At 29.1% G+C, this 21,538-nt stretch overlaps 1 protein-coding gene across 1 annotated transcript in view; it reads right to left on the reverse strand.

Annotated features, from left to right (window-relative positions):
• Positions 1-2,386: 2,386 nt before the first annotated feature.
• Positions 2,387-21,538, reverse strand: part of LOC100200510 (neurogenic locus notch homolog protein 1-like) — a gene marked incomplete at its 5' end in the record, with an annotated part of 131,557 nt that continues 112,405 nt past the window's right edge. The window contains 11 exon segments of the mRNA NM_001309709.1: positions 2,387-3,050; positions 3,132-3,260; positions 3,360-3,520; positions 6,588-6,825; positions 6,966-7,020; positions 14,586-14,654; positions 14,736-14,919; positions 15,121-15,193; positions 16,371-16,440; positions 19,328-19,488; positions 20,861-21,264. Coding sequence (NP_001296638.1) covers positions 2,664-3,050; positions 3,132-3,260; positions 3,360-3,520; positions 6,588-6,825; positions 6,966-7,020; positions 14,586-14,654; positions 14,736-14,919; positions 15,121-15,193; positions 16,371-16,440; positions 19,328-19,488; positions 20,861-21,264 — 1,931 coding nt within the window.

A 21,538-nucleotide genomic window follows, 5' to 3' on the forward strand; every position in this document is an offset into this window, starting at 1 on the left:
CAAGATGAATTGAATGTTGAACGACGTCTAATAGTTGTGGATGAGAAGTGGATTTACCACAGATCGATCGGGTGCAAACGCGGTAATCGCACTTAGGTTTCAAAGAGTGAAGAAGCTCCAAAACGTATCAGGAGATCACAATTTGATGCAAAAAGTATGGCAATTTGCGCTATCTCATTTGATGGCAAGGCCTATTTTGAGGTACTTCCAAATGGACAATCGGTCAATTCAGAAGTGTACATGCTTTTCCAATCAAATATGCATTCTAACTTTGTCAACAAAGGCTTGAAAAGAGCAACATGGAACACAATGCTCCTTCAACTCGATAATGCCAGACCACACGTGTCTGCTGCAGTCAGAGACTTTCTTGTTGAGAAAAAAGTCTCCCGTTAATTTGTTGGACAGACATGCTTTCTCTTCATTTGAATTTTATTGCACGGATTTGGACTTTCAGACAAAGGAAGAGGTTCAAGAAGCCATGGAGACAAACTTAAGGTCACATTCACATGATCATATGCAACGGCAACTGGAAAAACTGAAAACAGTTTTAAATGAGATTATTTTGAAGCAAGGTGCCTACTTATGATCCACTCTTAATTTAATTGTTTTATGCTTATTCTTTGTTATAAAAAAATTGATTATATGAACTTTTTGATTGACCCTAGTAGTTAAAAGATGTTAATATTAGTTGTTACCATTAGACACAAAATTAATAAAAATAGAGAATTAAAAGTTTTGTTCTTATATTTTTATGTATTTTGGTTTTTGGTTTTTATATTATCTCCATATATATTTTCTTACTTCGTTGAATTATGCGCATAATCTTGGTGTGATTTCACAACATCTGGTTTTATTGTCACAGCACTTGCTACCTGCAGTTTTGTTTAAAATTGGTCTTAACGTAAGGCCAAAATTTAAGTTTTAGCTTTAAAACGTAGTTAAAAATGGGAAACAAAAACAATTAGATTATTCAATTTTTGAGTGCCAGGATGGCACTTGATGTCCAAAGAGAAATATTGAACGGAAAAAAGGAAGTGAAAGACAACTTTTTAAACGAACTCTTAAAGTTGTAAAGAATGTTGATTCTTGGCTGTCCAGGAAGTTGTTACCTGCGACAGATGGCAAAAGGCCTTGACATGTTAGTGGGAGCAATGAAAAATCTAATAAAATGTGATATTGGGGTCAAGTCTTTAGCCAGAACAATTCGGTCGTTATTTACTAAAAGTAATAAGGCCAACAGACTTCGAAAAAGCAAATGACTCTTGGCCTCACTGAAGAATGTCATCTAGGTTTTACTTTTCTCTGATGAAAAATATTTTACAGTGTACCATTCCTCAAAAAGTAGAAGCGACCGCGTTATCGTTAAAGGCAACCAAAGCGAACTTACAGAACACTTCAGGTATACTTTTAAAACAAAATATCGTAGTCAAGTCATGGTTTTTGCAATCATTACCTTCAATGACAAAAAATATCTCGCGTGTTTGTGAATTAAAGCGAAAAACTGAATACTTGAATTTATACATAACATTCTGGATCCTCTATCCTTAGATTGAGGTAACTTATGATAAAAATACGAAAGCTGTGTTCACCCAAAATGGAGCATTGTGACTTACCGCCAAAAAGAGGGTAGCATGACCCTATCTCGTAATTGCAAAAATGATTTATCTCGAATCTCTGATTTAGATGAATCATTTTTGCTATTCAAAAGAATCACCCAAATCTCTGATTTGAAGAAATCATTTGAACAGTCTCAAAGTTATAAATTTATCTCGGAATCAGAGAAATTAGAGAAAATCTCCACAAAATTTGGTTCGAAAAATTAACTCAAAATGGCTCAATCAAGATTTAGATTTCAGAAAAAAAAAGAAAATAACGAAAAAAAAAGATTGCTGCCCCAGCCCAAACCCTCAGTCGATGTAGCAGCAATAGGCTATAAAATAGTCGATATATGTACTGAATATCTCTATAACAGGCTATTTCAGTATGACTCATCACCATAGCAAATTAAACTGCCTTATTTTTACAATGTTTATTATCATTTATTATTATTATCATGTTTAATATCGTTTATTATCATGTTAAAATAATGAAAACAACGCATTATCATCATAAAAATCCAAGGTGATGCTATTCACATAACTACGATATTCAACAAATAAATAGGTTAATCGAGTTTGTTTTGTCTTTATCCAACAAACTAATGACTTTAGAACAAATTTTAGACAAAAAAAAAAATTTCGAAAAACTTTTTTGTAGTAGGATATTTTTCTTGTAATAAAAAATTTGTCTTTTCTGTTCTATTTGCGCCATATGTTGTTACACACCCGGTATATATGTTTGCGATAATATCAACCTTTGTATCGTACGTGTTTATCGATAACAAATGTTTAATAGTAACACACTTTTTTATTTTCAATTTACTTTATTTACACGGTATAAAAAAATCTGTTAAATAAAATTCAAACACTTTTCATAAAAATAAGATAAAAAACATGTTTCAAAGAAATTAAAGAGGATTAAATGTTACTGATATCTTTGATCCAAATAAATAATTGAAACTGTTGCAATAAAGAGCTAAGAAACAGTACAAGCTATTTAAATATATAGAAATTTTATATAAAACTATAGAACTTATAAAGACATTTAACTTATAATCATTGTAACTAAGGAGAGGAAAAAGATGTCGACCACGACTCAGGCGGAGACGGTAGTTCATATATGTTTGGACCAAAATTAGGAGAACAGGCATCTTTATATGAAGGTGAATATATAGTAACAGAAGGAGGGGTAGGAAAAGGATTGATTGCATCATCGGTAGAAGTTCGCTGGTATAGGAACTGATTCCTCGCAGAAAGATCATCGTAATGGAAACAAGGAGGATTAGAAAATGCAACAGAATTACTTGTGCATCCAACACCTCTTCCCCATGAATCTTTTCTTTTTCTTTTTTTTGAACCATTTGTATAAACTTTAATGTTTGTTGGCGATATTGGGGACTGCGGTGAACCATCCCAATCAGAAAGCAAACTAACTAACTGGAGATGTTTTATCTAAACAAACCCCAAAATTAATTCAAAGCCCAAAATATTTTGTAATTTAAATGCAATTAATTTCAAAATATAAAACCTTACTTCTTTTGCTATCATGAGAGGCGTTCTATCCATGTTATCTCCTAGATTTTTATTTGCATAATGTGCAAGAAGGGCGCTCACCGCATCTATCGATATAGATACTACAGCCAGAAATAGCGGACTTTGACCCTTAAAGTGAAAATTATGATACAAATATTTTATTAGGAAAAAAAATAAAAATTACCAAAAAAATGAAAACAATCCAATTTTATAAGTTTGTAGCCATACCAATATATCTTGAACGTCAACTTTAGCATTGTTTTTGTGTAAAATATGTATGGCGTTGGCATTTCCTGCCAAAGCAGCGTGGTGTAATGCAGTGTGACCATTTACATCGGTAAGAGTAACACGAGCACCAACAGCAAGTAACTCATCCAGCATACAGCAATCTTAAGTGAAACAACAATAAACTTAATAGATATAAAAAATAATATTTAAAAAAGTGAAATTCTTTCTAATTTATTTATCTCTTTTTATTGGATTCTAAAAAAAATTACTAATTTAAAATAACCAGAAAGACTGTTAAAAAAAAAAAAAAAAAATTAGTTGTTAAAAACAGGTTTTTTTCGAAGTGCTTATGACAATATTATAACATTTTTTTGTACTGATATTCGAAACATGTCAGAAATTATTTTTTTTTGCTTGAATCGAAAACTTTTTTTCGATCAGTTACTATGACACCTTTATCATCTTTAATTTGTTGAAAATAAACAACTTATATAGTTTGATAGAGTTACTTTAGCTTAATTTAGTTCATTTATCATAAACTCAAGGTCACGATGTCTTGTGAAAGTCAATTTAATAAAAGGTTTAAACTTGTTTTCTTTCAACATATCTTGTCTTGTTAATGACAAAATCTAAAAAGTTAACAAAATACAGTTATAATGTAAAAACTACAAAGACTTTTAAATGCATAATAGTTTAAAAACATCTTGGAATATTTTTCTATTTCTTCCGTTTGGCATTTTCGTTTCCATTTCTTCACTTTAACATAACTTTTAGTAAAAAAAAAATAACTCTATTGTCATTTTTCTTTTACGAAAAAACGTAACAAATAAAACAACAAATTTTGTTTGCTTTTTGATTATAGTTGAGTATTGTTTAATATTTACTTATTTAAAAACGATTTTTTAAAATTTTATTAAAAGGATTTAGTTTTGCAAAAACGTTAAGCAAAAAAATCTTGATGTTGCTTAAAACATCAAACAATTTAATTTAAATCACACCAATCTCTAACCATTGGTCTTTCTAGAGGACAACCAAGGTTTTAATGAATAGATTAAGAATTATCTTAATCTCTTCATTGTGTTTTGCTACTGTTTTTAAATTTTAATTTTGAGCAAATAAATTGCAGCCAGAAATTTATGGTCTTGCACTAACCCTTATACTCTGATTTTGTGCTTATACACTCCTGTGCTTATACACCCCCATACACTCTGATTTAAATAGTGAAAAAAAAAGGAACAAATAATTTTAAAGATTTTAAATCTAGAATGAAAAAAAATTGTTTTTTTAGTAGTGTTATTTTTAGTATGAAAAAAACAACAATTTATTGTTTAATTTTTCTGCAAATGTGATTTTTTCAAGTTTGCAAAAATATATAAAGCTAAAAAAATGAAACAAATTATAGGTAAAAGTTGCGAAAGACTTTAAAAATTTTTTAACAACTTAACTTAAATATAGAAAATTTAGATTAATAACAATTACTAATTCATTTTAATTTTTAGGAATTTCAATTAAAATGTTTATAAAAATGATCAAATCATACATGATTTAAAAAAGCTTTATCCAACTTATAGATCAATTTTTTTTAAATTTTCTAGTTTTATACTAGATGAGTTTTGTTAAGTTTTGTTAAGTATTTTTTTACATATCTAGAGTATATGTAAAAAAATACTTAACAAAACTTAACAAAACTCATCAAGTATAAAATTTAGATTAACAACAATTACTAATTCATTTTGTAATTTTTAGGAATTTCAATTAAAATGTTTATAAAAATGATCAAATCATACATGATTTAAAAAAGCTTTATCCAACTTATAGATCAATTTTTTTAAAATTTTCTAGTTTTATACTAGATGAGTTTTGTAAAGTTTTGTTAAGTATTTTTTTACATATACTCTAGGTTTCAAAATACTACTAAAGTCTTAAATTGATCTGCATTACGAAAACATAAAAAAATAATTTTTCAAATTGACTTTCTTATCAAAAAAAATATTGTTGTTCTCATCTAAAAAGTTTATAAAAGGTTTTTATAATGGCTTAAAGCTAAATTGTGACAAAATATGCATTGATAATTGACGGAATATATATTGATGGTTGACAGAAGATGTATTGATGGTTGACAGAACATGTATCGATGATTGACAAAAACTTTTGAACCTGGTGAAAAAACTTCTGTAAGTGTTTTAATAATAACAAAAACTTCTTTTCTTTTTTGTTATTTTTCTTTATTTTCAAAAACAATTTTAAGTGTTGCTTATTTCCTATAATTTTTAATTTTTTTAGTCATTTAAAAAATTGTAAAAGATATTGCAAAATTTTAAACTTTACTATTCAACCAAATTTTGATCTTCAAATTAACGGGTGATGCGGAAGTTATCGGACAAAATAAAAACATCAATAACTTATTTATAAATAAAAAAACAAACTATTATTATATTTTTTTAAAATAAAGCATTTATCTTTTAATAAAAATATATTATTTTTTATATGAAAAAACACCACCATCTACAATTGATCTCAATTTTGCTCTGACGCCTTTCATATGCGACTGTAAAAAGTTTAATGCGATCAATCAAAACTTGCTCTGTTGAAGCTTGCCAATCTCCCTCGTAAACCTTCTGTGCCAAATGTCCCCAAAAATTTTCAATTGGTCGTGCTTGAGGCACATTTGGGGGATTGGATTAATTAACGATTGAACAGTTTCAAGTCTTTTTAGGTTATCATATATTGTACTTCGAGCAAATCCTTCCTTTTCAAAATGATTTACAATTTATTTTTTTTATATTAGGTTTATCTACAAAAAACATTTTTAATCGCTTGCGAAAAGATTCTCGTTCAGCTGCATTTAACCTCATTTTAAATAATTGTGTTTCGAATAATAAAGTTTATATTTTATAGAACGTTTATGCCTACGCATAAAACCACAAAAACTAAATATTATGCTCAAATAATGAAATTATGATTTGTCTGATAACTTCCGCATCACCTGTTATCAAATAAAAATTTTCCAAAGTTTTCCTCTTATAAGAAAAAAAAAAAAATTACTAAGTAAGCTTAAATGATAAACTAATATTTCTTTAGACATAAAAGAAAAACAAGATTACAACGAATCAGATTTGGTTTATCAACTTTAAAAAACCTGAATGGTATATCACTGTTATATTTACTAAACATTTTTTAATGTAAAATTTTATAATATTATAAAATATTTAATTTAATAAAAAATACTTTTATAGTAACAACTCATCATTAAAGCTGTTTTCCCAAGCTGACATTGGTGATCAATATTGCTTCTTCGTAATAACAAACGAAAAGCATCAAAATTATTCCTTAATACACACTTCTGCAACGGTGATACACCTGTGTCATCTACTCCATTAGCATCAAATCCACGATCTAATAATGCTATAACTTCTTCTATGTCTCCGACTATTATTGCTTGATGCAAGAGATGATTTTGACAGAACTATAAAAAAATATTGACAATATTTTCACACAAATAAAATTCTTACATCAAACAAAAACAATAAAAAAATATTGACAATATATGTTTTCCCACAAATTAAATTCTTATATTAAACAAAAAAGAAAAAAAGATAAATTTACATGACGCCTTGTATCTACAAGTACTTCTGTTTCAGCCTCTTCACTAAGCTTTAATCTAAAAGTAATTACCTTACATTAAAGAAATTAAATCTTACATTACAGAGACAAACACTTTTTACATTTTAAAGATTAAATGTATAATTAAACCTTAAAATTTTAATGAAAATAATGAAAAAAGAGTATTTTTTTAAACATAAAATTTGTAAATTTGAACACCGCATGGTTTTTAAAAACGTGACTTTGAAAAGTTTAAACAAAAAATTTATTCTTAAGAGTAAAAAATTAAAAACAACAAAATTTATTAGGTCTTCTAAGATTTGTAAAACATAAAAAGTGTACATAAAAAATAAGGGTTGAATTTATCTACAAAAAAATAAAATAAAAAGCAATCGATATTTACAAAACTTAACAAAGAAAGAGTTTATCAAATAAGATGTAAATAAGTAATATAACTTATATTTATTATATTTATCTTCCTATAAATTGTGTTTATCTTCTTCTATTTCTTCTTATAAATTATATTTATCTTCTTATAAATTATATTTATCTTCTATTATTTTCTTATAAATTATATTTATCTTCTTCTATTTATATTCTTATAAATTATATTTATCTTCTTCCGACTTTTTGGTTTTGAGCCTAAATTCAAACCACCACGCCAGCATTGCTAAGACCTGTTATCATTAAAATCTTTTTACTTCAAAAAGTTTTTATTGGAAAAAAAAACTAAACGAATAAATATTTGTATTGAAATACATTCAAAAAGTCTTAACCAATTTTTTATAATGAGAAAATTTCTGCTGTATTCAAAAAAACACCTGACAAATCAATTGTACTCTTTCACAGATATGATCATTTTATTAAAAAGGAGATTTGTTTCTTATAGTGTTAAAATCTTTTGTTGATAAATAAATACATTGTATAAAAACTTCATCAACACACTTTCTTATTTACCATTTTTTCCATAAATTCAGAACTTTAAGTCTTATTAATTTAATTTTTCTCATAACTTATTCAAGCCTAGTAAAATAGAGCATATAACATGATTGTAGAATTTTAACAAAAACCTAGAAATTCTTTGTAAATTTTTTTGTATTGTTTAATCATACAAAACTAAAATTAGCAGCATTTATTTTTATTTGGGTAAACTGTTTAAAAAATTGGAGAATGGTCATATCTCCAGTTAAAGAACAGGCCAATCAACAAACATTTTTAGCAACCATGTTTATGATTGTCAAAGAATATATAATAAAGCTATGGAGCCTATTTTCCCAGCTTTTTATTTTTCTAAAATTAATAACAAAAAGAATTTATTATCTTATGAATTATACAAACAAAAACATGATGCTTTAAACAATTCTAATTTAAAAATACAGGAAACAAGTGCAACTTTTAGCAACATGAATATTTACTCTTTACAAAAATAAAAAAATTTTAATAGTAATTTTTTTTGTATAATAGCACTACTGATGAAACTATGAAAGGGCTCTAATGTTTCTACAACTGAATAAATCATTTTAAAGAAATTAATGTCATTATGTTATGTAAACACACCAAGAAATAAAACAGGACAAAACAATTTAAACTTTAAACTGAAAAAAACCAGAATATGAGTTAAGTTGATAGAAAATGTTTTTCCTGTAACAATTAAAAAATTTGGTTTGTCACCAAATCACAATATTAGTTTTATTGTGATTTTAGGTCATCTGTTCAATTAAAGATTTGAAATAAATGAAAAAAAAAATCCAAATTATGTATAAAAATCCAGAATTAAGAAAATCTGGAAATCTAGTCAAAATGGAAAATAATCAGTATTTAAAATGGTTTCCAAAACTCTGAAATCCTGATTTAGATTCAGCACGACTCTGTTAAATACCTTTTTAATAAAGTTTCCTATTTTTGAAATACTATTAATATCAAAAAAGTTTTTTATAATTTTTTATTAATTTGTATTTAAAGAAAAACAGAAAAATGTGATAAAGATAATATTAAAATTACACTTATGCACTGCTGAGTAAAACAGTTTGATAAATATAGTAAACAGTGGTGTCTACTTAATGAATTTTTCAAAACTGGATTTAAACAAAAATTTAAAAACAAGTAAAAAAAGAAAAGGATGTGATCAGTTAAAAAATTAAACATACCAATAATTCTTTTGCAGAAGAAATACAACAGAGTCTTATTATTTTATTTTTTTATTCTGATTCACTCTAGCAACCACATTCACTGCAAGCAACCACAGTTAAGTCCTGCTGCCTTGTAGGATACACCTTTTTAGGCAAAGGCTAGGAGATGCCAACTCCAACTAAAAACACCCCCTGCCTTGGGGCTCTTGGTTGAGTAAAGGCTAGAGATGGTGTCTTGATACAAATACTCATCTTAGGCAGATGTTGAATGCATCCGGCTATTGTCTTGTTGAAAGACTTAAGGGGTAAACAGATTCTATCTGTTGACCAGCCTCGCCCCTTTCTTCATCTATAAGGCTGGCGTAGATGTATTTTTAATACATTGTTTCCAGTTTATGATGTTGAATGCTGAATCTTCTAGACTTAATGCATGGGTTTTGCATGTGTCTCTGTTTTTATGACTAGGCAACCCATTCTATTATCTCTTAATGAGGGTACAGCTCTAAAACTCAGTTTTATGGTTCTGAGCCCAGCTGGTAGTCAGGTTTCCCGAACTCTGTGGTAGCTCTCAGAGAGGCTGATTCCATCAACAGCAGAAAAACATCAAAGTATTAACAGTGCCATGTTGTGCATGAATGGTGTCCCTTTTTGTACTTTTGGTGTGCATTGCGGAGGCCACATTTGGAGCCCTTTGTTACGGCTTAGAGTTTATTAGTAGTAATGAGGCAATTGCTTGGGCTATTAAACGGTGTTCTAAATACTACCTATGCCTTGAGTCAAGTTCTTCAATCTAATTTTAAAATGAATAAAGTACCAAAAACTATAAAACACAAAAAAACATCAACATCACCAAGTTCTCTAAACCTATCATTCACTAATATTCGTGGTCTTCGAAGTAACTTTTCTTCTGTTGAAAAGATCTCTTGCAAAGTTCACCAAACCTACTTGCTCTTTGTGAGACAAATTTGAGTTCAGCTGTCTTATCTTGCGATCTTAGTGTTGATGGTTATCTTCCCTTAATTTGTAAAGACTTCAATAGTCACATGCTTGACCTGGGCCGTTACATTCGTAAGAATTCACCTATTTGAAGTAAAACTAGGTTTGAATCCACAGACTATTCTTTCATGTGCTTTTGTTTAGTACCACTTCACTCTATTACCTTTCTATTTGTTCTATATCGTTCTCCTTTATCTCACGACTGCACTTTTTTTGATGTTATTTCTGATCATATTGACCAAGTCCTCTCTCTTTATCCATCATCTAATATAGTTGTTGTCAGTAACTTTAATGATCATCACACTGAATGGCTTGGCTCTAGTGTCAGTGATTCTGCAGGCATTAAACCCCACAACTTTTGCCTTTCTCAATCCCTAACTCAAATAGTCAACTTTCCAACTTGATTTCTAGACAACCCGAATTATTTACCTTTTCTACTCGACTTATGTATTGTTACTGATCCTAGTCAGTGCTCAGTTTCTCCACATTCATCCTTAGGTGCTTCTGATCACAGTTTGATCTCTCTAAAACTAGTATCTCATTCTTCTTCATCACCTGAATCCCCCTATTATCGTACCTCTTACAACTACAGTAAAGCTGACTGGGATTCTTTTTGTGATTTTCTTCAAGATGGCCCTTGGGTAGAAATCTTTTGTCTTCCTGTCGACAAATGTGCTTCTTACATAACTTCATGGATTCAGGCTGGCATGAAATCTTTTGTTCCCTCTCGATGATTCCAGGTCAAGCCTCACTCTCCTCCATGGTTTTCGTCACACTGTAGTGGTGCGATTGCCAATCGAAACCATTACTTCCATATCTATCAGCAAAACAATTCTCCAGAAATCAGACATCTGTTTATTAGTGCTAGAAACTATTGGTAAAAGGTTTTGTCAAACTCCAAAACCCGCTATTCTCAAGCCATGAAATCTCGTATCTCATCTCAAAAATTAGGCTCTCGTGACTTCTGGAGAACCTTTAATAGTATTAATAATAAGGGCAAATCTTTAATTCCACCTCTCTTGTATGGTTCAGACTTTGTCACCTCACCTAAAGACAAAGCTGAATTGTTTGCTAAAAACTTTTCATCAATATTATCTCTTGATTCCACTAGTTGGGTTCTACCTAAAATTGCCAACAAACAGGTTGATCCATTGCTTGACATTCGTATAACTCCAGCTTCTGTATCTAAAGTGATTTCCTGCCTAGACTCTTCGACAGCTTGTGGCCCGGACAACATACCTGTTATTGCCTTGCAAAAGTGTTCTCCAGAGCTGTCATCTAAACTCTCAAAACTATTCAACAAATGCTTATCAGAGTCTTGTTTTCCAGCCTGCTAGAAAGCGGCATTTGTTATCCCTATCTTCAAAAATTCTGGAGAGCGATCTGATTCGTCTAACTACTGTCACATCAATCTTCTTCTTATCATAAGCAAGGTTATTAAATCTTTAATTAACAAACACTTAATTTCTCATCTTAAATCTAATAACTTACTTTCTGATCATCAATATGGATTTTAGATCTATTCGTTCTAAAGCTGATTTGCTAACAGTAATAACTGAAAGGTTTTATTGTGCATTAAACAAAAGTGAAGAGGTTGAGGCCATTGCTCTTGACATTTCAAAAGTTTTTGATAAAGTTTGGCATGCTGGTCTTCTCTATAAGCTTTCTTCTTATGGTATATCTGGCAACATCTTTAAGATTATTGAATCCTTCCTTTCCAATTGTAGTATAAAAGTTGTCCTCGATGGACAGCACTCTTTTTCATATTCTGTGGTAACTTAAGTGGTTCCTCAAGGTTCTATTTTTGGCCCCTATACTCTTTTTAATTTATATTGACGATCTTCCAGATATTCTCATATCTAAGGTGGCATTGTTTGCTGATGATACTACCATTTAATCTTGTTGTGATAAGAAACCAACATTCTCTGATTGCTTGGAGGGGGCATTTGAGCTCGAAAAGAATCTCACTTTTGCTACAGCATGGGGCTTACAGTGGCTGGTGAACTTCAATACAGATAAGACTTAATTTTTTTCAGCCAATCATTATCGCAACAGTTTAGATCTTCCTATATTTATGAAGTGATGTACTGAATGAGTCATCTACTCTTTATCTTATAGGATTAACTCTTACTTCCAACTTTTTTGGAAACCATATATTAAATCAGTTGCAAAATTAGCATCTGCTAAGGTTGCATCTCTTTATCAAGCTCGTCACTTTCTTACTTCGGATTCTATTCTCTATCTCTATAAATCTCAAATCCGGCCTTTTATGGAATACTGTTGCTATATCTGGGGCGGATTTTCTAATGATGCCCTTTCTCTTTTAGACAAGGTGCAAAAATTCATTGTAAACATAGTTGGACCTGCTCTTGCTGCCAACCTCCAACCATTATCACATCATTGTAATGTTGCTTCTCTTTCTCTTTTCTACAAATACTATAATGGGCACTGCTCTAAAGAGCTAGTGTCTCTTGTGCCATCTACTAAAATTAATTGTCATTTTATTCGTCATTCAATTAAGTCTCATCTTTTTTCTGTGACTGCTCCTAAGTGCTCCAAAAACGCTTATTCGTCTAGTTTTTTTCCTCGATCATCAGCTCTTTGGAATTCGCTTCCTTCATCATGCTTTCCTGATTCATATAATTTGCTATCCTTTAAGTTATCCGTCAATCGTTATCTTGCTCTACAATCTTTATCTTTTTTCTTTCAGTAACTTCCAACATTATTTAGTGGCTGCTTGCAGCTTCATTGGAAGGGAAGACGTTTAAAAAAAAAAAAAAAAAAAAAAGTTGGGAGTTACTAGAAAAAAAAAAAGAATAGAGTTATAGAGCAAGGAAACGGTTGACAGAAGACTTGAAAAGTTGAAGGTTGTGTGAGAAAGTTCTAAAGAGTTTAAGTGCAGGGAAAAAAACTAGGTGAATAGGAGTTTTTAGAGCATGCAGGGAAAGGTACAGTGAAAGAATGGACTTTGCTGAATAACGAGTCAAATGAGAATGAGTTTCAGTTGATGGAACTAGAGATGATAACCATCCATTGAGCAGCAACCATGATAGAACTTTTAGAAAAAATAAAGAAATGCATTTTTACAATAATGGGAAAGACACTAAAGCTTAGCAGATAGAGTGGGTCCAACTACGTTGAAAATGCAGTTTTGGACCTTGCCAAGAAGAAAAAGAGCATCATTAGAAGAACCAGCCCAAATATGACAACAGTATTCCATATAGGGACAAATAAAAGATTTGTAGAGTTAGTTAATGGAATCAGGAGTGAGAAAATGACAACCTCGATAAAGAGAAGCAGCTTTAGCAGATGCTAATTTAGCAATTAATTTTATATATGGTTTCCATAAAAGGTCAGTAGTAAACAACAACCCAAGAAGACATAAAAAAAGACTCAGTGAGAGGGTTGCCATTCATTAATATAGGAATATCAACGGTATTGCGATAGTTGTTTGCATTAAATAACTAAGTTTTGTTAGAGTTAAAATATAAAAGCCATTGTGTGCCCTAATCTGTTACAGAAGTGATATCTGACTCAAGATAAACTCCCTGTTCTAAGCAATCCAAAAGAGAAGAATTTGTGTCAAGACAGAAGTATAAAGTTGAGGCATCAGCAAAAAGAGCTATTTTAGATATAAGGTTGTCAGGAAGATCATTAATGTAGATAAGAAACAAAACAGGACCAAAAATAGAGCCTTGAGGTACCTCAGAATTTACTGGAAATGAAGAAGAGTGTAGGCCTTCAAGGATGACTTAATAAAGCGGTTAGAAAGAAATGATTTGATAACCTTAAAAAACTTTCCCAGATACACAATAAGAAAAAAGCTTATGAAGAAGACCAGCATGCCAAACTTTGTAGAAAGCCTTAGATATGTCAAGAGCAATAGTCCTAGCCATTTCCAGCAAGCAGGAAAACAAGACTCGGTAAAGCACTTATTAAATAGTTTAGAGAGAACAATTTTGTAAGATTATGACAGGTATGTTGTCTGGACCACTCGCTGTAGAAGAGTTTAATTGAGATATGACTTTAGCAAACGAAGCTGGAGTGATTTGAATCTTTAACAATGAGTTAGCCTGTTTAATTGGAATGGAAAGAAGAGAATAGCCATAAGATCCAAGAGTCGAATTAGAAGAAAAGTTCTTTGCAAAGAGTTCTGCGTTATCCTTGGGAAAGGTAATAAGAATTGTACCATGAATGAGAGATGAAATGTTAGACCTACCCTTGTTAATGAAGCTGTTGAAGATTTTCTAAAAGACTCTAGAGCCTAACTTCTGACAAGATGTGAGATTTAGTGAACGGCTTAGTGAGTTTAGACTTAATTTATTAAACATATTAGTATGTGAAATAAGTTTTTAAGCATGATATCTTTGTAGATAGTAAAAATTTAATTTGCAAATAATCAAGTTCAATATTTTTATAAATTGAATTTAAATATTTTGAGTTAAAGCTCTGCTTTAATACCTGATGTACAATTAGAATGTAAAACACTTTAACTTACTTTTTGGCTGAACTATACCCTTCAAGACTGTAATCATCAACTCCAAATGATGAATGTGGAGGTGATAACCTAAAAAAAATAAAATAATAATATAATTAAAAAAATATATACTTTTTTTGAAAAAAAAAAAAAAAAAAAGCATAAACTTACCCTATTTCCTCTCCACCATCAGCTTCACCTCGTTCGCTGACATTTGGTCGGTCTTGGTTAAATTTCCATAATCGAAACCGCATTTTTTTACCACCTACAACTACTACAACAATTGCAAATGTGACTATTATAGCAATTATAACGCTGTGAGTAATTGAAGAGGTATTTGGGGAGAGCTTACTGTCTAAATAGTTTTATAAACAAAAACTTTATTATGAAACACTTTTACTTTTATTTAAACTATAATAAAAACATTTTTATTATACTTCATCAACAATTTTTGCTTTTTATGGTAACATATTTCAAATAAATATCACTGTTAATTAAGTAAATTTTTAGATGCAGTTGCTTTGAAGTATAACCTATTAAGTAATATTCAACTCACCTGAAACTGAATAAATTGGAAACACAAAATCAAGGTTTTTCTTTTGTGCACGAGCCCCAAGATAGCTTGCAGCCTAAAAGTACTGCATAATTTTAATTCTTATTTAATCATAAAATTTGTTAAAAGATTATATTTCTTTTATTTTTATAAATAAAAAAAGAAAAAGAAAAAATTAGCATAATAAAGATACAATTAAAAAAAAAATTAATTTGGTATAAAGTTTAAGTGAAGAAGTACATTTTAAAAATTTAAAGAATAGATATGGCTAATGATTGAGTATAGGTATGAAGTTTCTTTCTCAAAAATATCTTTTTTAGACATAACTCCATACAAAATTAATTATTCAGTTACCACAACTGCTTTTCATAAAAAAACATCTAGTCTTCACACTAATTTTTTATAGTTTCACTACATTTTTGTACAGAGTTAGTCTAATCAAATGCTTAATTGATAGAACATTTAAAATGAATAGTTATAAACTTGGGTTTCACTCTGACATAAACAACCTCTTTAAAATATTTCAAAGATATATGTACCCTTCTTGGCTAATTTCTGATTTCCAATTAAACAAGATTACCACTAATACTCCACTACAACCAAAAGTTAAAGGATCCTTGACTTATTTAAAACTAACGTTTTGGGAAAATACCTGATTCAAATTTAAAAAAAAAACTGAATTTATTTGGTTAAACAATATTGCCATTCTGCAAATATTAAATTAGTATTTACCTTACTAAAAACTTCTAAATTCTTTTCTTCTATTTCACTAGAGTTTAAATTGTTCATGATCTATAAATTCCTATGTGCAGGATGTAACTCCTGTTATATAGGCGAATCTACTCGCTATCTCAAGTTGTGGATATCTGAACATTATTTATAAGCATCTCCATGCTAATTAAAATTGTTTCATGCAAATAAATGATATGTGTTTTTCTGTTTTAGATTCCCCTTCTAATAAATTAAAAACTTTAAAAAAACTTAAAATAAGTTCATAGAATTGTTAAAACCTGGTATGAATAAACAGGTTAACCATGTTCAAATGAAATTTTCTGTTAAGCTACTACATTCTATACATACTGGTATCTATTTAACCTATTCTTTTGTTATTTCCTACTTCTTTAGTATAATATTTTTTAATAATTTTATTGTATTTTTGTAATTATATTATTATTAGTTTGTATAAGAATAATTACATTGTGTATTGGTTAATTTGAATCAACTAGTTAAAACAGTAAATAAAAAAAACTTACAACTTTAGGTGAGTCAAAGCATAGCTCTGTGCAAAGAGAGTTATCCATCTTTAAAGTTACAGTAGTAAAACTAAAAAGAATTATGGAATAAAATTTAAAAATCTCAAAAAATAGAAAATTTTATTGAAGCTAGTTCAAATAGAAGTTAAAGCACTCAAACTATTTAAACTAGATTCCCTAAAGTTAAACAAAAACTTAATTTCTTTTTTTTCTCAACTATTTGGTGAAATGAAAAGTATGATAAAATAAAAAATGCATTCAAATTCTTTTTTAATCTTTGACATTCAAAAATAAAACTGGTTTTAAATGTAAGCAAAATATTTTAGGAATTAAATCGAGAGAAACTTAGTTTCAATACTTTTAAATGAGATCTGAAAAAAATTTGTTTTTTTCTTAACTTTTTCCACTCTTGGTTTAAGTAAGTTGAAACAAAAATAAATGTGGCAAACTGATACTTGTCTAAAATAAAATTATACATGAAAAATACTGCAATATTCAATATTGGAACAAAAAAACTAAACATCTACATAAGTAATTAAATCAATTCCCCCTTGTACTTTTTTGTAAGCTGCACATCTTTTTCGCATCAATTTAACATCATTGTTGCAAATTTTCAAAGCCAAGCCTAAATGCGGTAGTGGTGTAGTGGTAGAGCGCTCGCTTCATAAGCGAGAGGTTCCGAGTTCGATCCCCACCACATCCCTGGTAGTACCGCGCTCAACTTGTTTCTCCGCGCAGCGGCCTTGTTCGTCAAGATTCGTGTTTCGGAGTTAAAGAGTTGAGAGAGGGTTATAACCACAATTAAGTAGCCTCCTTATCTGTAGTGGCCTTCTGGGCCTTGGGGAGGTGAAATAACAAAAAAAAAAAAACAAAAAAAAAAAAAAATAGATTTAATTGGATTAAAATCTGGTGATTAAGCTGACCAGATGCAATTGACATTTTTTATTTTATCTACACTTTGACTGTACAAAGTGTCAGCAGACCCAATACTTTATTGAAACTGCCACAATTCCTTTTTAACTAATCAGCATGTCTATTAATGTAGCTTTGTAGTCCTCTAGCATCTCTATACATTCATGTGCTGGTTACATTCAGTCTGTATAAATGTTACTAAAGCCAAATGCCAAAATTCTAAATATCAAAACTCCTATTGGCATATTGCAACTTCAGTAAAACGTACTAATACTTATACTTTACTATACTTTTTCAAATTCTTTTAACAAAAACTTTTTCTATTTATAACTTCAAACTTACTATCATCACTAAAAGTTATTTGTTTCTTCTTTTCCAAGACCACTCAATTCTCTTCTTGCTCCACCTTAATGTTTTTTTTTAAGTAAAAAGGTTTCTGACTATATTTGAAGACATTTTCCACTGTTTTTGTTGAATATGTTGGTAAGTTTACAATACCTTATTCTTGGATTAGGCAAGTTATAAGACTGTAGATTTTTTTAATCTTCTGGAATGAAGTTGGATGGCACCAGTTGTTTTGACAGGTAGCATTTAGGACTTTAAAGCAAAAAAATTGAAAAAAAAAATTTAAATTAAAAAGAAAAAGTTTATAGTTTAATATGGAAAGTAGAAGCTCGCTATTTCCACAAACTTAAATTGTTCTCCATAAGTTGGCTCTAAGTTTCCTAAATTGTAATTCACCTGTTCAAATTAATAGAGCTTTTTTAAACAATAATACCAGATCCACTAAGTGATGTAAAAAATATTGTTTGAGCAAATCTTTATTTTGACCTTATTATTCTATGCATCTTCAACTGTCCAAACAAAAAATATTGTCTTAATAGGTGGTGGCAGTACTTTATTTTGTGACAACATGTGATATAGTTACCTTTATCATTGGACTGATATACAAAACGTATCTGATATATTAGTCCACACTGATATTTACTTAAATTAATTCTTGTTGCCTTTTGTTTTACTGCCTTACTATGTTTTACTTACTTTTAATGCAGCTTTTATAAGCTGCCAGTAATGCTAGTTTTGCACATATTAAAGACACAGAAAAGTCATTTGACCATAACTCGACTTATACATTCATCTTGAAAAACAAAACAACACCAAATTGAAATTACAACTTTTATTGTTTTTTTAATTAAAGTTAATAATCATGAAAACACTGTGATTAATATTAAGATAAATTAAATATGGGGTAAAAGATAAATAACAGCAATATACTGATTATTTGTTTGGCTTATTAGACTGTCACATGTAAAATAATGCTGAGAAAAAAACTATTACAAAATAAGCCATGTTAAAAAGTAAATACAAAAATCAATAAAATAAGTTATATTTTATCAAATGTAAACCAATATTATTGAATTAAATAGAAATATAATAATATTACAAACATCACATTTCTTAAAAAAAAGACAAAACCAGACTTTGACATTTTTTAATATTTATATAATTATAAGACGTAAATCTTTAATTAATTGTAAGATGTAAATCTTTAATTTAATCTTTTTACACTTTAAAACAGCAAGATTACTTTTCGAAAGCAAAAATGTAATTACAAATTATAAAATGAAAACATTTAAAATAACTAATTATTAAAAATTATATTCAGTAATAAAAGTATTAAAATTTAAAATTGAATTACACAATAAATTGAATGACACAAAACTTACTTTCAAGTTTTTTTTTATAAAAATATTTAGTTTACTTATAATTTAAAATTTTACTTTCAAATGTTTCAATAAAATATAAAAAAAACATTAAAATATAAAAAGGGTTATAACTAATCCAAATCTGTCCCCACAAATTTTTTTCTCATTTCTAATGTTAAATAAAAGATAGATAAAAAACTAAAGAATAAATAATAAACTAAAAAATTTAAGAATAAATGTCATTACAGGACTTTTGATTTTCACCTGCTTAGATCGGCACCAGAAAAAATATTTGATTGTGATTTAATGTAAAAATCATTTAAAAATAATAGTACTTACGCACTGTCAGATGATGATCGTCTAAATTTGCTAGAAGTTTCTACGGTAATAACTGTTAAGATTGTATTTAGTATAATGCTCAGATTTCGAAGCAGTTGAACTTGGTTTGCCTCAAACTCGCTTCGCCCAGAGCGTAATTTTATTACTAAAAATCCTGGTACCTATTTATAAAAGAAAGAAATATATTAGTAAACAGTTTGCTTATAAAAACATTTCATTGCCCCTAAACTTATTAAAAAAAAAGTTTACTATAACATTTTCCAACACAAATGCATGAACGTTATTTTTATGGAAAAAAAATTTTTTTTAAATAAAAAAGTTTTTAAATTTTTCTTTTGTTTTTTCACTTTTACAAGAAAAATGCAAGCAAAGATTAGGTAGTGGTTGAAGAAGATTCATTAAACATTAGGCAATAGTAACTCAAAAAGTTGAAATTAAAGTATTAAAACACTCAAACATAAAAGAATTAAAACACTTTAACATAAAAGTATTACATTTTTATCGTTCTTCAACAGGCTACAGACAGTTAAGTTGGGAGTTAACAGAAGACAGAGAAGAGATTTGATTTGTATTCTTTGAATAAAGCAAGAAACTTTGAAAAAAAGCAAGATACTTTGAAAAGAGCAAGAATATTTTATTGACTTAAAAACTGCAAATTATATGAAGCAGGAAAACAGGACTAGTGTTAATACTTGAGAAAAAAAATGTTTTTTGAGCAACTCACATTAAATTGAGTTTTTGGTTATAGAATGATGATAGCTCACTCGAGTAGCAACCATTAAAGTATTTGCAGAAAAAGAGATGCAAACTTATGATGATGAAAAAGAGTCAAGCTAGGCAACTAGAACAGGTCCAACGAAGTTTACAAATCATTTTTGGAACTTGTCTAGAAACTTGTCTAGAAGAGAAAGGACATTATTAGAAGAACCTTCCCAAATAAGTCATTAGCATTCCATACAAAGATGAATCAAGCTTTAAAGAGCTAGAGAACAGAATCAGGAGTAAAAATATAACATGTAAATTAGGAGAGGCGGATTCAGCAGATTTACAAACTTTCAATGGATTCTATGATTTAATAAGCTTTCCATGGGAAGCCAGTAGTGAATGATAATCCAATAAAGCAGTGAATTCAATAAGAGTGTTTTTATCAATATAACAATAGCAAAAATATGGCAATTGATATTGGGAGTAAATAATTGAGTTTTGTTTGGGTTAAAATTCACCAACCAAAAGTATTTTGGTTGGTGAATTTTAGTATTAGACTAATCTATTGCTTTCTTTGGAGTCAACCAAAAGAAACAATAGATTATCTTTATGGTTTCAAGGTGGCAATGCTTAATAATACATTATCAAATGATGTTTATGGTAATACTAATAGTAATAATAATACTTGTAGTTGTAGTAAAAATAACTATCATTAAAAAACAAATAATAAAAAAATAATCTAATGTAATACTATGTTTATTATTAAACATATAAAGAATAACAAGTTAAACTAGTATTTCTTTTAGAAGTTAAAAACATATTATTTACCAGTTTTGGTGGTGTATTCATGCTACATTCTTTATTGTCATGGCCACAGGCAACTGTGTCGCATTGGCGATCACAGATACGATTGCCAAACTTTTTAGCACAATCACTAGGGCATTCATCAATTTTTGGTCGACAATCATTTCCATCAAACAAACAATGCATATTATTGCATTCGCGATCACAAACACCATTCCCAAAATGTTTCCAACACTGATATTTTTGTGATTTACATTGAATCCAAGGATCAACACCCAGTGTGCAATCAGTTCCATCCCAATTACATTGTGGATTATCACATTTTGGATTGCAAACACCACCATCGAATTTTGAATGACATTCTTCAAATGGACATTGGGTCACATTCGACAAAATGCTAATTGAGCAATTCTCTCCAATAAAGTTTTCTATATAAATATATGGCTGTTACTTTTGCAGCTTAAGAAAATCATCATTAACTAAAAAAACATTCTCACTAAACAAATCAAAAACTCTATTAAATTAATAATAAAAATAGTGATTATCTTCATTTTATTTTAAATATCTTTGTCCTCTCCACAAGATCAGAATGAGCTCAACTTAAAAACCTGTAAATTGCATAACTAGTAATTGAGTTAGGAAAACATAAAGATGAGAAAAAACTAAAATTGTTGTTGTACAAGGAAAATAACTAGATAAATA

Source organism: Hydra vulgaris, chromosome 02 (genome assembly GCF_038396675.1).
Source record: "Hydra vulgaris chromosome 02, alternate assembly HydraT2T_AEP".
Classification (NCBI taxonomy): Eukaryota; Metazoa; Cnidaria; class Hydrozoa; order Anthoathecata; family Hydridae; genus Hydra; species Hydra vulgaris.